Below are 17726 nucleotides of genomic sequence, written 5' to 3'. Positions count from 1 at the left end.
CTATGTGAACATTATGCAAATACACAAACATACACAACCTTACAACTAGGGCGAGGTGAATTTTGTACCAAATTATGCAGAACTACCTCAATTTCTATATAAAAAAATGAATAATAAAAGTCAGCATTTTAAATTTTTTAACCAGAAAAATAGAATTATCTTTTCTCGATATCCCCATTCCCTTCTGTCATCATTTATGATATTTTTTAAAGTTAATTCTAATAAATTTTCTAAAAAAAATCAAATAGACTTGGATGATATATTACTGAAGTTCTATTTTAAAATTTTTGGGACAATATATCAAGTTTGATGACGCTGAAGTCGTCTGCCATTGTTCTAAGACAGTAAACAATGGACAGAAGACTTTCCAGATCATGGCTAAACAAGAGAAAATACTGAATGAAATAGAAGAAAATATTGCAAGTGTCCCAACAGTAGAAAGGTTAAATGATAATCAACAAACTTCAGGGAGTAATGACTTAAATTCCAAGATGAATGAGCACATTTGGTTTTGAAAAACCTCATAAAAAATGAGTTTAGAAAATATATATTTGGAGCAATAAACTTCTGTATTTGCATCTAATTCTAAACCAGTGTTTTAGGTATACACAAACAAACATGGTTGTTCCTCATATTCTGTATTTGATCTTTTCTACTGTTGCGTTCGTTAACGTCAGTTACATGTTGACAATAGCACTAGCAGGTGACAGAATGAAAAACACAGTTTAACAGTTTACAAACTGCATTTTAATATTGTTGGTAAAGATAGCATCCTCCACAAAACTAATATCTGTTTCATCTTTAAGGCTGTAACTGACATTAACCTGAGATAAAGTGACCCAAATCAAACCACACTGTCATTTTGTCAACATAAGCATTGTTTCCTTTGAATAAATGAGCATTCTCAAGTATTTTCAATATATCACAATACGTCCCGGACAAGGCAACATTAAAAGTACAACAGGAAAACAAATCCATCTAAATGACACATACCTTCATTACATAAGAAATGAACACATAGCTACTCGACAGAAGACCCTATTAAAATAGGCACCTGCACTCTTGCTTGTTGATTGTTGGACAGACTCTGCTTTGTTTGACTGTCATCCTCAGGCAGTTGATGACTTTACCTGATTTACTTGGCTGAACAATGAAGCCTTTCAGAGAGTGGTCCAAAGTAATGTAACATATTCGATACAAAACACAGATGCTAGTACTTGTTTGAGCAAATCCTATTAATGACTGAAACCCACTCTCCAAGAGTGAGTGAGCAAGGTTTCACATCGCTTTTAGCGATATTCCAGCAATATGAGTGAGTGAATCGGTGAATAGGGTTTTACGCAGCTTTTAGCAATATTGAAGCGTTATCATGGTTGGGTACACAAGAAATGGGCATCATCCATTGGCCCATGTGGGGAATCGGCCCGGTAACTCATCACTTTAACCACAAAACTACCTCCAAAATACAGGTCTACTAAAGAAAACTTTCCCACTGTGCAGAAAAATGCTGCATAGTCTACACTAATCGTGGAAATAGCAACATAAACACAATATCTCACTACTGAAGCAGTAAAAATGTTAACTTTAAATTGCCAAAATGGATAAAAAATGACTAACATGCCACTTCAACATTTGGGCATGTGCACATGGAAGAAGATGTCTTGACATTTTGCAGCTTGGACAAAAGTTATATTCCCTCCTTATATATTTCTGTTGTGTTATTTGGCATTCATCATCATCGTACTTGTGTGTACACTTGTTTAGTTTACTTTCCAATTCATATGAAATGATTGACAGCAAATCATTTCGACATATTCTTCAATACTTCTTCGCCAGGCCATTCACAGTTGCTCAAACAATTTGGAAGAAGCACGGATCATAACACACATGTGCAGTAGAGGTCAGAATTCGCCAATGTAAAAATGTTGTAGGTCCATAGTCCTGTGTTGCCAGTTTTCACTGTTTCAGTAGTGAGGTAATATGTTTACGTTGCTATTTCCAAGATTAATATAGACTTTTCTGCACAGCGGGATAGTTCCCACTTGTAGGCTTGAAATACAAAGTGTGACAAAGTTATCCCTTTTACCCCCTGTCTGGATGCTCCAATACTCACACAACATCCTACAGTACTGCTGTCAACACAAGCATGATCTACAGAAAATGTACAAAACAAAATAGAAAAACTCACAACAGTAAGGTTGAAAGAAACATTTTAGGTATGTGTCATCCAAATCTGAATGTGTTTTTCAGACAAGTCTGTACATCCACATTTAAACAATATGCCCTATACTGAGTTTGAACCACAGGTTGGAGATCTTGTAAAGCAGGGCTCGATTTAAGAGATGTTCACATTCCTGCACCGCACGCAACCTAAAATAAAACCTTGATGCACCAGACAAATTCCAGTTGCACTGCCTTTATTGGAATAGGTAATGAAAGAAATATGCTATTAAATTACTTATATGTTTTGTTCAGAAGTTTACCCACTCAAAAACTAATAACGAGGTTGCACTTTGTAGTACTGGGTTGTATCAGTGCAAGTTGTAACAAAGCACTAAATCGAGCCCTGTAAAGGATAACAGTTTAAACCTGAAGCCAGACAATGTTTTCTTGTTTGCAACCAATACTTTTTATTTCAATTCCCATTTGATTACAATTTTTTAGATGTTTCTTTTCAAGTGGGCTCAAATTTAAGGAAAAATAATATGAAACCAACAATATTTCCACTTAAAACACTAAGAAAACAAGAAAACAAAGTGTGGCCTAAAAGTCTGCATCAAGGAGTGTAAGGTTACGTAACAGAGCTCGTAACAAAGGGCACTTCCATACAGCAAATTAGCTAAAATATCTGTAGAATTCCAAAAGTGTCTTTGACAATATGCAATAACCTGAATTTTCAATTTCATTTGATGAACTAACGCTTTAACCACTAGGCTACCTCACCGCCCCTGCAGTATCATGGTGGGTGATGCTAAAATGGACTTCACTAATTTCACCAATGTGGGGAATTCCACCCATGATTTGGACGTGACAAGTGAATGTTTCAACCACCTGACTACTCCATCGCCCCAAGTTTGCACTGTGGTCTTTAATTCAATGCTCAGCAATGATTCACTACATCCTCTCCCTGGTTTTGAAATATGTTCCCCAAATACAGGCTTACCAAAGTAGATAAAAGATCATATTTGGTCAGGATTCTGTGCAATACTGACAATCTTTAAGGATAACAATTTTAAGGAGTTTGTGGGTCTGACATTTCATACAAGATTCTTGTACTGTTTTCAAACAGCAATATTGCAGTTCCCTTCTTTTAAACTGCCACCCAAAGATGTTACAATTTGACATACCCAAGATAACACTACACTCCTTGAGCAGTTCAACATAATAGTTAGTACACTGAATTAAAAATGATTAACAAGGATCATCAGAGAGACCAGCTGCTCCTTTAGAGATAACAAAGGCAATGTTTGATGAATATCCACTATCAGGGCTGGTATGGCGAAAAGAAGATAGCTATACATGAATATGTCAAGCAAACCTGATGAATGTCTTATAGCAGAATGGTTATGAAACTATGAAAGAGTGAGAATGAAAATAAGAAACACATGTTCGGAAATAAATAAATTGCCTCTGACTATTGAAACAGGTCAGAATGTATTTAAAACTGAAAAAGTACTATAATTACAGTGTCACTTTGGATTCATATTTTGTGTTAAACAGTAAAATAGACTTTAACTGGTAAACGTCATCTTGACTTCAAGTTACCAAAGTTTGACATCAAAAGTAGTGAGAAATTGGACTTTTACAATGTTTTAGCAGTATTGCAGCAATATCACATGGGACACCAGAAATGGGCTTCCAACAATGCACCCAAGTAGGACATCCAAACCCACACCTTTGGCTTGATGAGTAAATGCCTTAACCACAAGGCTAGCCCTTACTCCATGAAAATAGTAGGGCTGCAACAATTCACCCAGACCAACCTTTGATATTTGATAATGGACCCTTGATTCTATCATACTTCTTATGATGCCTCATTCAAACTCCACCTGACATGACTTCAGTCCAATCCAATGGTCAACTCCATGAGACCTGACTTCTCAGTCCATCCAACTGGTCTGAGCTAATGGTCAACTCAACAACACAACTTCTCAGTCAGTTCCACCAGACTTGACTTCTTTCTCAATTCAAAGCTGAGGTCTCTTGTTCAAACATCATCCTGCTTTTCATTCCGAGTTAACCCTTGAATGCTCTCAAAACAAATGATATGCTATATCCACTACTGCAAAAGGAAAAAGACATCATCAAAGTAACTTACACCGTGTAAAACTGTCAGCATTTGCCTGACCGTCTGGGATGATCTTTTTTCAACTACGAAGTTCTCAAATTCACCTGCCCGTAAGTTGGGTTAAAATTTATAAGTATATGAAGATTTCAGGATAATAAATCATCAATTCACTCTTAAAAATAAATAATGAAGTTCAAGTAGATGATAAACTATGTTGCTTGTTGAACCTAAATTATTTGCAGGGAGGTTTTGGTCAGGGCTGGCAAGTTTTACATCTAACCAGCCATGTGGTCTGGGTGAAATTTTTGGGAGTTTCATACCCAGCTTAGTTTGAACATCTTAGAGTTAGGGAGTAAGGTTGGCTTAACAATGCTTTGAAAAATATCATATCCAAATATGCGTCTGCTTAACAAGGGAGGAAAGTTCGCATTGGTGAAGGTCTCAGATATCTTCTGCTTTGTGAAAACTCGTAAACTGTTAACAAACCTAAAAACTAAATAGGGTGAACTAGCACTGGAGCCCACAGCACAATAATTCTATTCTACAGATTGCAGTACTTTTGACTACAAGACCAGTTGCCCCTAGAAATGAGATCTGTGGTTCTTTGCAACAAACCTTCAACAGTTGATGTGGACAAAGACTGTAACAAACCAATCTCAACTACACATTGATACTTTGCAGGAATAAACTCTTCATTAAATCATGTTGTCGTAAAAACTCACATATACATTCTGATAAATATTTCAGGACTATACAAACTACAGTGCGGTCCTATCATCATGGAGACTAAATTGTAATCACTAGGGTCAATGAGTGAATCGGAGTCAATTTCGCATGGAATAGTACACTAGTTATATCACGGCCCTGTTATTAATAACATATCTTGTTGTCATGGTAACGATGCAAGGATACAGATGAGTGAGTTAAAATTGCAGCCATATTGTGAAGAATCCAGAGCACTATTAAATGATCTTTGTATAGAATTATGTTTAGCATGGTGTCTGACTTAGGATTGGAAGTGTTCCTTGATGTCTGGAACCCATGCTCCATCATGTCCTCAATGTAGACACCAGAGTGTGCAGACAAAGAAGGACTTTCCAAGTTTAGTCTTCTTGAAAGCTCTTATTGTAAATGATGTGCGTTCTCAACGGTTACCATAGTAACTAGGAGAAATTGATAAATGTTTTGCCTCAGACAGCCACACCAATGTGTATGATCTATATTGGCAGGGGTTCATCAGTTGCTTGGCAACAGGCAACCATGTCTGGATCTTCAGACTGGACCAGACATCCATCTGTCACAAAGATCCATGAACGGCCACAAAGTTACACTGTGAAAATTACTGGGCCATGGACTGTCAACCAATCACAACTGCCAAACCACATTGAATAACCCAGAAGGCACACTTCAGTTGATCACATGACACTAAATGACCATATTAGGTCATTTCAAGAGAAGATCTGTAAAATGGCTGAGAGAGTGAGGACATCTGATTGGTTGATGGGAGGAGTGGATTCTTCATGTCCACAGACTCTGGGAATCTGTTATGGTAGTAATCCAACTTCAGGTAACGGACAGTCACAAGGCGACCTAGCAATACAAGAAGAAATTGTTATAATAAGAGTGAGTGAGTAAATTAATTTTTACGTCACATTCAGTAATGGTCCAGCTATATGGCGGTGGTTGTAAACAATCAAATCTGGACCAGACAATCCGATGATCAACATCATGAGCATCAATGTATGATTGGGATATTATGAAAAGTGTAAACCAAGTGAGCGAGAATGACCACGCGATCAGATTAGTCGCCTCTTACAACAAGATTTGGTAACTGAAGATCAACTGTAACCAGGGTCTTCAACGGTAAGGTACACTAGACATAACTAAGGATATAACCTTGCAACAGGACCAGACACAATTACACTATACATGATTGACAAAATATAAAACAGCAACATGATTGTTACGCATGTCACATCTGATAAGGTAGCCTAACAACACAACCAGAAAGTCACTTAAACCTGGTTCATAAAATATATTTGAACAAACAATATCACACAACTTCATCACACCAGTCACCTGAGAACTAGTGGCTCCTTTCACAAAGGAATAAGGAGACCCTAAGTCACTAAGGTAACCATAGTGCAGTGCTAAAGAATGGGAGTTCAGGTTAACCTTGGTAATGGTTGCTTAGTGAAAGGAAGACCAGGTTCTTGTTGAACACACTATTTAGAGACACATATACCCTTGGTTGCAATCAAGAGAGTGAATGCTTACGATCAAACCACCATCCATGCAAAGCCTGTCTTGCTCGTCCAGCAGCTTCACAACAAGAACACTTCATGTAGACACAGCCCTGCAACAGTAAAATACAAGTGAGTGTTGAGTGATGACAGCATCACATGCAGAGTAATACTCTGGTGTATGTTAGTGTCCATGCACACGATCAACCAAGTCAAGAAGCGAAACCACCCTATTTGGTTAAGTTGCCTGTTTCACATTTTCGGAAACCAAACACAGGTTACTAAGAACCTATTATATCGGTTTGATGTGTGGGGAAGCAACAGCCATATGGAATGTTTTCCACTGTTCTTGCTTCACCTACAGCTAACTAATGATTGAAAAGCAGGTCAAAAAGCAAAAATGTGACAATGCTGGACTTACCTCCCTTGACTCCTTGTCGACAAAGATGTGGAAGATGCTATCTATGTTTTTACACTTCTCTAGCAGGGCGTCCTGAATACTGACTTCCCAGGCCGGATCCTCGCCCTCACTGAACAGAACATCATCAATAAGCCACAGACAGTAAAGTCTGATTGATGTCATTTTCGAACGATGAATTGCTCACTATCACAAAAACTAATAACTGCAACAAAACCAAACATTGCAACTTTGATTTGTCTCAAAATTTGGGACAACCAAATAAAAATGTTTTTTTAAAAAACTATCATTATTTTATTTCATTGTCCCTATTTCTTGGTCCACCCACTTATATTTCATTTTATTGAGCAATTCATTGGTCTACAAAGACATCAAATAGTACTAAACTGCACTTTAACATCCAATACATCAACATGGCTCTGTTGGATCTGTTTGATTTCAGAGGAGAGTGAGGTTCTATTTATCACAGTGCCATTCCCAGGAAGATATCTTCTGTGGACTCCAGTTTTGGAATAATCCACGCCTTCAACGTAAGAAAATAAAATGAAATTTAGGAGTGAGTTTATTTCATGCTGCTCACAGCAATATGCCAGCTATATGGCAGCAGTCTGCAAATAGTTAAATCTGGAACATGCTAAGTGCACATGTTGAAATCTCAAAGAATTAATTCTGAAGACACCATGTCAACAGGACACCACGTCAATAGACACCAGCACTTCCAGTGTTGTTTCTTGTTTAACACCACATTCAGCAATATTCCAATATATCAGCTGTATGGCAGCAATCTATCATAACAAAGACTCTGGACCAGACAATCTGTGATCAAAATCATAAGCATCGATCCATGCAATAACTCAGGAGTTGTAACTCAGGACTTCATGAAGGGGAACAATGTTTACAGTGTAAGAAACGCATACTGAGAGAACTAAGGAGAATGGTCCATAAAGATCAAACCAATGTCCAAATTTTAGATATTTCACCAAACATAAAGTAACATGCATCTCAGGATCTACTTACACATCAGCATCAAACATGTTTCGTATCTTCAGACATGGAGTTGGACAATACATCACCGTGTTGGAGCTGTCATCATTGTGTTCACCAAATGCTGGGAACAAAACCATTTAACAACTTAGGAAAATGTTTATCGATGGAGCCGATTTTGTCATGTTTAAACCTGGGTATTGGTTTTAACACGTTTACAATCAAAACAATGGACTTCTTTGCCCAGTAACAAGAGGGAACTAAACATTATTGAAAAGGATTAGCACTGCAATCATTTTATCTAGTAACCATAGTAACACTACCATGAATATTAAGATAAATATCATACAACCCATACAAAATTTAGACTCATAAGCATAAATGTAAAATCATCAAATTCTTAACAAAACTTTGCACCAAAACGCAGCTGTTCATATGCACAACATTTGCAAATGCTTTCCAGAAATTTGATACATGATCCTCGTGCAAGTCACCTACATAAGGTTTGCAGTTGGTTTTCCCATGTGAGTAGAGAAATTTATCTTTGAGATAACCATATATACATATATATATACACACACACACACACACGCACACACACACACACACATACATAACAGAGTGTTTTAATTGAGTCTAAACTTTTGAAGGGTATGGTAGAACAAAACATATCGGGTATAATGTTTTACATTTTCTTGAGCCTTAACCTTGACCTACCTTGACCTTGCCAAACTTTGCCACCATTTGGAGAATTCTGTAAAGAACACATAATCAGGCTTCACTTGATTTTCTTCAGGAATCTTTATTTAACATATACACAAAGTATTACATAGCATGTAAAGTATGCCAATTTGGCAATTAATTCCAAGAGATACATCAGTTGTGAATGAAAGTAGATTTTAAGTTAAGCCATTAACAGATACTCACAAACAATTTACCCAATATACCAGTTCTCAAAACAGATACTGCAATGTGTATCATTTGAGAAACTTACTGTTAGCCTAAGCTAACAGGTTCTGTATCACCTACATGTATCCATCTCCAGACTCGGAACTCCTCGCCCTCAATGGTCTGTTCCTCTAGACGGATGCGTGACTCATTCTTCTCAATGAACTGTACCGCCTTGTCCCAGATAGGCTGCAACTCCTTCCTGTAGCCAACATCAACATCACCATCATCATCATCATCGTCATAACCATCCTCATCACTGTCATCAAAATACCCAGAATAATAATAACTATCCTCGTCCACCTGACATGTGTCAACCAAGTCAACGAACCTTACCAGCTGATCATGTTAATCACCTCTTACGACAAGCATGGATAACTGAAAACCAAACTTCTTCACGGCTATCCTCCAAAACACCATTTTCCAATCAAGTAAGTAAATTTGGTGGTGTATGCAAGTTCCGAATTCAACCCCATGACGATAAATGATGAAAGATTCTGTTTCAATTATGCATTAGGCTAAAAAAAAGGAGTGAAATGTTTCTTGGGCATCGGCCCGTCACTTTTATTTGTGCGCGTAACAATTTTGTTTTGCCATTTAAAAACAATAAAATCTACGTCCAAAATCACACAAAGACAGGTATAAGATGTTGCAGGATATACTGGTACCTGCACTAAGTTGCACTAAGTGCAACCTGTTACTGAAGGCAGCCTGCACTAGGTGCAACCTGTTACTAATGGTAGCCTGCACCAGGTACAACCTGTTACAGAAGGTAACCTGCTAAATGGCAGGAGTCAACTCCAGACCAGACAATCCAGTGATCAGCAGTATCAGCATCAATATACACAACAGGCTAGTCAAGTCAGCTAGCCTGACAACCCATCCCGTTAGTGGTCTCTTATAACAAGCATGGGTTGCTGAAGATCAAATCTATCATGGATCTTCCTGCTACAAAGAGATATGTTAGCTGAGTGTATGAAATTCACGTACCTCCTGGATGGGGGAAGCAGCTGGTCCCTTACATGTTGCACTGCCAGAAACTGATGATGACTTCCATTCTCTCCTTGCGTGACATCATGGTGTCTTTTGAGAATATCTGTTTGAAGGCAAGTTTCACACTCGTGACTACAAGTAACTGGCGGTAGTGTTCGAACATGTCATATTGCAGCATTATACAACTGGAAGAAGGGAGGTAGGAAGTTTTGTGAATATCTCCAGTCATAGTTCTTGTAAACAATTATCTCCATCTGATGACATCACAAACAGCTATCAATGATCTCCGGAGAGACGTTAGACAATGCGTTTTCCTAATTTACTGATGAACCACTATCAGATGAGCCACGACCTGACAAATGCCCCCAGTTTGCATATATGGAAAAGCCCGATCTTTTCAAGTGTGTGCAAACCTTGCCATGGCAGTGTCTCACCTATGATTTCATCCACCATGGCATACACGTGTCTCAGTTCCTGTTCCTTTGCCAGACTTCGCCACTTGAGATATTTCAACAGCATGAACACCAGCACACAGCCTACAACCAGGGTTTTATATAAGTCACTCCTGCATATCTGAGGCAACAAGTTTGTAAAAGACTTTCAAAATAATATCATGGGAGTCAACACTGACACACCCTTTTTGAGTGACTCTCAGAATTTATTTCAATAAAATCAAAACCACTGATAGTTTTTGACGATAGTTTGACTTTTTCAGGGCTATCAGATTGTTGTGGAAGAACTCACAGCAGATAGTAATCCTGTCTGTTTAAATTTAACTTAGTTGGAGTTGAGTACACTGCAGGTTGGTATGACTGAATTTAACAGTGGAAATACTGCTATTATTAACTTATCATTTAAATGACAATACAACACAAAACAATAAAATCTCTGCAAAACTCTTACTTTTTGATTTACACAAAGAATAATAAAACTTTTATGACTGACAAATATTGAGAATGACTCACAGAAATAAAAACTGAGTCACCACTAAGTCCCCTTTTAAAAAATATCTTGAATAATTTTAAACGTAACTAAAATGTCAAAACAGAAATAGAATACTAATTGTGGTTTATCAATCCTACACAGATTGACCCATCTGTAAACAGCGACCAATCATTACAACAGTTTTCTTTATGTTAATACATTGATAATGATGAGCAAATGTGATCAAAAGATTCTACATGCACAAAACAAACTATCTAGTGTTCTTTACGCTTTTCTAACAGAAAACATCAGAGGACTGGTAAATGCATTAATAGGTAAATACATGTACTTCGTTTCACAATCAGAATGAGAGTGTGAAATGACCTGATGGAAACAAGGTTTTGAAAAAGAAACAACTAACAGAGTGGTGACATGGCTGTTACCTCATCTAGCAGCCATCTTGATGTCTTGTTTAACACCAATACGGATGCAGCACAAGGCACATGCTTTTTCTTACACCACATATGGATAAAGCTGTCTTAGCTATAATTTGGCATTGTTGGGTAGGTTTAGTCTTTTCGCATTGTTGAATAAAACAATGTTGCACTTGACATACTTATCTGAAATGAATAGCCAGATTTTCAAAAGATGGTGGGTGTCAAAAAGTACAGGTACCCTCTTGAAATTGGAAATACCCGCTTTCTTTAAAAAGTATGGATATCATATCTATATGGCCAAAAACAACACTAAAAATATTAACTATTTTTTCCACTGGACATTACTTGGGGTGGCAGTCACACAGACCTAGAATTAAGATGGCGAGAGCCCCCATGACCCGATAGAAGGATCTCTGAAGGCGACAGAGGAGCGCCATAGAGGCCACCCTCGATTCCAAGTGCTTGATGTCGTCCCGTATCCTGGTGTCCTCTCCTTCCTTGTTTACTGGTCTGTAACAGAAACAACACTTGCCCTACAGAGTGTTGGTCACATAGTTTCCTTGTTTCACTGTAACCTACAGATATGTTGGTTATGTTGTAGTCCAAGGACTCAATTTAGCTATATATTATACAGTGCAACGCTGTTCAAAGTCCAAACGACATTGAACACATTTAATTTCTCAAACCTTTATTTACTACAGAATATCAATAATCCCTGTTATGAATAATTTGTCTCCTATCGATGGCTTGACATAATCAGACTGTGGGTACTTGAAAGTTTGTTTGTTGTTTAACACCACACTCAGCAATGTTCCAGCTATAAGGCTGCGTCTGGTGCATCTGGTGCGAAGTCTGGACAAGACAGTCCAGTGATCAACATCATGACCATCAATCTAATCTATTTTGACATGATGACCTGTAAACAAAATCAGCAAGCCTAACCACCCAATCCTGTTAGTCACCTCTTGTGACTGGCAAGGGTTGCTGATGACCAATTCTAACATGAACCTATGCGTAGGTGCTTCCGTGAGTGAGTGGGTGACTTCAGTTTTACCTTGTTTTTTTAGCAATATTCCAGCAATATCACCTGGTGGACACTAGAAATGGGTGCGACACATTGCACCCATGCTGGAATCCAACCGAACGAATGCTTTAACCACTACGTTACCACACCGCCCTGAAGGTACTTGAAATATTGAAAGCTGGGGAATGGAAACACACAATTAAGTGAAGCCACCCAGTAAACATACCTGATGTTCCAGTGTGGATTCAGCACAATGTGATCTAGGCAAGACTTCACCAACTCATCAATGTCCTGTAAAGGTCACAAGAAACATTACGGAAACATAAAGGACAATCTCATGTCATGATTCACTTAGGTATTGGGGGAATCAAATTGTGTCCCTTCATGAATTCAAATCCTTACTAGAATCATAGAGTTCCCAGCATATACTCATGCTTGCTTGTTTCACGCCACACTTGGCAATATTCAAGCAATATGATGGTGATCTGCATGTAATCACTATGTGATCAACAGCATGGGTGATCTTGTGAGTTTGTCTCGACACCACTTTTAAGAATATTCCAGCAATATCACAGCAGCAGACACACGAAAGGGGTTCATATATTGCATATATGTGTGGAATGATCAACTGCATGAGAATCAATCTACACAATCGGGATACAATGACATGTCAAATATGGAAGGCGATTATCTGCAGGCATCACAGAGATTTTCTCTCAGGAAATATCTTGTGCGTCTAGAAGTATTTCTGAAATACCCAGTAATATTTATGGGCTAACTAAACTTTGAACATGTTGTTCTCGTGGCGAAAACGTGTGATCATGCCCTGATCATGGCCATTACCCTATGTGTAGTCATACCACCCTATACAACATATTCAATAACAGCTAGTCTGACTTGATCAATTTGATCACTATATCATTATCTTGTGCACCCTATACCCACCTCGCCTTTACGTACCAAATCATTCTTCTTGATGTTCTTCACATAAGTTCTGAACTGTTCAACGGACATATTCTTCTCCCACTCCTCCGCAGAGCCACACACAACTAACCCTGTACAGAGAATACAGAGGATGTAACTTTCCTTTAACAACAGACTTAAGAAGATTTTATACCATTCCAGAACAGGTTTATTAACGAAAACACTTCAGATGTGTTCGAAGAAATACAGTTGCATTTGTTACTTGTCAAATTTACATAAAAAGGCCAATAAAGCTAAATATATACACACTTTTTAATGAAGATATGTTATGACGATTTTATAAAAAAAAATAATAATCATATTTTAAGTAAATAATTTTAAGTGTACACACACACTGTAAATCCAACAATGCAAAATGGCACACCTCAGAAGACGATGTTTAGTCAATATTCACATAAAGAAAGTGATACTAAATAATGAATGCATGGAGGGATGTGTTATCTGCAGAGGTAACACAGTGTACACTGTCAGTGATCAAGCTCCGGTAATGCAAACCTTAGCCATATATATATTTCAGAAGTTTTCTTCAGAGTCTAGGTTTTTTGAGCAATGTACTGGCCAGACTCACTAAGATATACCACAGAATTCTCTGTGTTTCTCACAATTTTTCACAGGTTCCCCATACCTTCAGTGAGCTTGGCTTACATCACCTACACATATATAGGAGTGAGTTGTGTTTTACACAGCCAATATATTGTGACTAGTGAGTGCGTGAGGTGGGCCTATAATAATATTCCAACATCATGGCAGGAGACACCAGGAATGGCCTTCACACAGTCTATACCAGGGTATGAAGTCAAATCCACAGCCAGGCAACTTCAAAATGTTACCAGCCCAAATGGAATCAAACCAGACGAGCCACCAAGACATGAAGAATTTACTCAGATGTATGGGACACCTAAAAGTTTTACCAAACCAATAAATAGCCTTATTTCATGCACTGTCTATGCAGTGTTTGCCCTGACACAGAGCTGCATTTGACTCACAAATTATCTCACATAAGGCAGTGAATTAAAAAGCTTGCATCATTGTTGACACAATGCTATGGGCACTAACTTCAGATACTCGAAACTTGCAACTTCCTGTTATTTAACATTCTCTTCCCACAGTGGTTACTTGTCATATCTTCCAACGTAACCTCTGTTCTAATACAACTCTTTCATTGTGCGAGTGTTCAAGACTCGTGATTGGAGGCAATCAGATTTAGTAGTGCAATCAGCGACCTTGTTTCAAAAGTGATCATTTGCAAGATAAGTAATTTCCGGATGCATTGTGAAAACTAGAACCTCTTCCTGAGCGCGATACTCAAACGCTTCTTCTAGACAGAACTTAGTCATGTCATATTTTTTTCTCCACATTGCTTGCATTTGTCAAGTTGAATCTAGGTCGATGTAACACGTGTTCTGATTTGACAGAAAAAAGGTAGATAAATCTGCTGCCATCTTTTTGCCGCTTGGGTATTTTATGAGAACTGTGAAATATGTCCGTATTAGAGCAGAGGTTCATAGTTTTCTCGACAAGTAGCCTCTGTGGGAAGAGAATGGCTATTTAAAAGAACTTAGTCTATTGTTTGCCAGTTAACTGTTCAGTGATGATTAAATACCCGACCTGCTTTACCTGGGTTTTTTTTATCGTTATTAAACAATCACAGTTGAAGTCTTGATGAAAGTTTCATACTGACGTTGACTCCCTAAAACATGTCCATGACTACCTCTCATAAACGTTCATTCCCAAGGCAAGCACTGTCTACACATCATCAGAAACAACAGCAATCCCAAAACAGAATTGGTATGAGTTTCACATTTTCTCACCTTTCTTACTGCTTAACACATCATACAAATCTCGAATGACAATCATCGTCTTCTCCACCACTGGCTCTCCATAACATTCCTGCAACAGAAAACACATTGTCTGTGTTTACATGATTACAGTGACAGGTTGACCCTCTCAACATAACACAATGTTGCTACACCCAACAGACTGGTCTTCAGCTGTGCTATGTTCAGTGGTCTGGGTCTCAATTAACTACTGCATAAACAGCCAAAAATATCATATCTAATGCAATCATACTAACAACTCAAGACAGTTGTTGAAATAATATGACAATCGGCTAAGGCAACAGGGGTGGAAATACCCTATTGCCAGATGTCCCATTCCATTTTCGGGTAATCGGATTATGTAAATATTCACACGATCAGACAATCAGAGATCAACATCATGAGCATAAATCTAAAGAACTGGGACATGTGTCAACCAACTCCACGAACCTGACCACCTGATCCCATTAATTCTCTCTTGAGACAAGCATGGGTTATTGGAAGACCAATTCTATCACAGACTATAAATGAAGTAATCTGGGATGATAAAGCAGATGGAAAAGGATCCTGGCAGCTAAGGGAGGCAACTCTGTACAACAATATGTAGATGCATACACAATTCCATGCCAGTTGGAGGTAGCACAACTACTGCATGTTAATGATCCCTAAAATATGAAACTGCTCTTTTTTTCAAAATTAGAAAAATAAATAAGCATTGCCAGCTATCGATGAAAATCACCTGTGTTTTGTCTGGATGTGAACAAAGAAGATAGGTACTCTTGGGAACTGAAACAAATACAGAACATACCATAAATCAATGCTTGTTCTAAGTCATGTGATAAGATAAATAGATAAAAAAAAAAGATAAATATTTATTCAGGTAAATATGATTTCACTGGAACTTTCTATCTTTTCCCTCATGATTAACATTTAGGGGGGATACTGGCAGAAGTCTTTCCGATTGTTCTCCAGAAAATCCTGTGGTTTATATTGTGAGCAATAATGCATGCCAGTAGGATACAAAGATACACAATCAACCTGTTCACACTGTGTGATCATCAGATCCACTGTATCTCCTCCTATAGCAAGCACAAGTTGCTGTGGCATGATTTGAACCAGGATTCATCACTTTGTAGCATGCAAAACAATAAAACTCTAGGATGATCCCAGCAAGATATGAATTTCAATTTTTAACCATGACATTTGAAAGTCTCAGTTAAAAAAAAGGCTTATTGCCTCTTACAACAAGCAGTTTGCTGGGTAAGGTATCTAACCAGGAAGCACCACTCATAAGGGCACAGCTACCATTACAAGAAAAGTCTGGGCTACCCATGATTATTGCTAAAAAGGTTAGGCAAATCCCTACATTATTTAAATATAAACCTTTGCAACCTATCAAACCTACATGAACAAAATTGGCATGCTACACACCTGACTCACAAAAACTAGGATCATCATGATAAAATCTGGTTTTCAATATCCAGTCATGTGACACGGTAAAGCAAAAAAATGAATATTACTAAACAGGTTCACATGCGATGATAAGATATGTATGTACCTGCTTTGACATCTCCAATCCCGCTGTACCAGGCTAAGATGACATCTTTCCTAACGAACAGGTAACTGACGGCCAGAACCAGGAAAAACCCTCCGACAATCACAAGCAAACCTCCAGACACATGCTCTGGGTAGAGTTTGTAATTTTTCTTGGAGTCATTTACATGCTTGGATGATGTATGGTTTGTTGTGTGACGTTTGGAGTTAGCATGTGTAACTGGGGTGACATGATTTGAGTAACTTGTGTTGGACTTTGTCTCATACGACCTATTCCGCGATTTGCCATCGTTTAAACTGTTGTTGCTTTCAATGGTAAATGTCGTGTTCACAGACTTGTTCTCAACTTCATATGTACTTTCATCGAGATCGGAGTCTGACGACTCAAATGTCTCATTAACTCTGGATCTGTTTCCAAGGCTGCCAGATGCGTTGAGGTCACTCAAATCAGGGTACAATCGGGATGTAAATTGACGTGCATTTAATTTCGTGATACGAGGAGAGTCATCTGTTTGTTCTGATTTCCGGGACCGCAAACTAGGGCGGCCTAACGACAATCTGCTGCTAGATGGTTTAGGTTTTGGGGGAGTGATAGGTGTGTTTGCCGTTGATCTGCGCCTAAGAGACTTGGATACCCCACTAACGATCTTGGATCTCTGGCGGTCAGGCTGACCCGCGCTTTCGAAGTCGCTATCATCGGAGCTTAAAACATCTAGGTGTGCACCCTTTGTAGACTTCCTGGTACTCTGATCTCCGCTATTCGCCTTAGATTTGTAATGATTCAGCTTTTTAATGTATATCTGCCGCTTGCCCAGCTTCAATGGCAGACTCACTGTTTCTCCAAACCGCTTCAGTTCGTCCACGAGTTCTCGGTCCGTTATCTTCTCCGCCATGTTGATCGATGACCGACTCGGCCCGGATGCCGCTGGTGCGCGTGCGCGACAAATGCCGGTTGGGGCACATTTTTTTCGCATCGGAGAAATGGAGATCTTCCATAATAGCCTAGAACTAACGTATACTATACGTATGCATGAATGACTGAGTTTAGTTTTACGCCGCTCTCAGCAATATTCCAGCGGGGTGTATACTATTTAAAATATGTGATAAACTGA

At 38.4% G+C, this 17726-nt stretch overlaps 1 protein-coding gene across 2 annotated transcripts; it reads right to left on the bottom strand.

Moving 5' to 3' along the window:
- Nucleotides 1–4955: 4955 nt before the first annotated feature.
- On the bottom strand, nt 4956–17520 carry LOC137295964 (inner nuclear membrane protein Man1-like). Of its 2 annotated transcripts, none has more exons than XM_067827576.1 (14): nt 16619–17520; nt 15800–15846; nt 15055–15133; nt 13220–13314; nt 12486–12550; nt 11603–11745; nt 10309–10410; nt 9872–9977; nt 8963–9083; nt 8651–8687; nt 7967–8057; nt 6953–7061; nt 6566–6644; nt 4956–5878 (listed from the first exon to the last, which is right to left on the bottom strand). In XM_067827576.1, the coding sequence occupies exons 1-14, from the start codon at nt 17505–17507 to the stop codon at nt 5727–5729; spliced, it is 2115 nt and encodes a 704-aa protein (XP_067683677.1). In that variant the 5' UTR covers nt 17508–17520; the 3' UTR covers nt 4956–5726. The 2 variants fall into 2 exon arrangements, with proteins under 2 accessions (XP_067683677.1, XP_067683676.1); XM_067827575.1 differs by having other exon boundaries at nt 5643–5878; nt 13205–13314.
- Between the last annotated feature and the right edge of the window lie 206 nt (nt 17521–17726).

Source organism: Haliotis asinina, chromosome 9 (genome assembly GCF_037392515.1).
Source record: "Haliotis asinina isolate JCU_RB_2024 chromosome 9, JCU_Hal_asi_v2, whole genome shotgun sequence".
Taxonomy (NCBI): Eukaryota; Metazoa; Mollusca; class Gastropoda; order Lepetellida; family Haliotidae; genus Haliotis; species Haliotis asinina.
The sequence above is the reverse complement of the archived record's forward strand: the minus strand, read 5'-3'. Positions and strand labels throughout refer to the sequence as shown.

Bases quoted from the DNA above. Each gene is read 5' to 3' on its own strand.
- LOC137295964 (XM_067827575.1), bottom strand. From the start codon at position 17,507: ATGGCGGAGAAGATAACGGACCGAGAACTCGTGGACGAACTGAAGCGG. The intron at 12,551-13,204 runs GTGGGTATAGGG...TGACCTTTACAG, and splicing joins ATTTGGTACGTAAAGGCGAG to GACATTGATGAGTTGGTGAA. The intron at 6,645-6,952 runs GTAAGTCCAGCA...TTACTGTTGCAG, and splicing joins TCGACAAGGAGTCAAGGGAG to GGCTGTGTCTACATGAAGTG.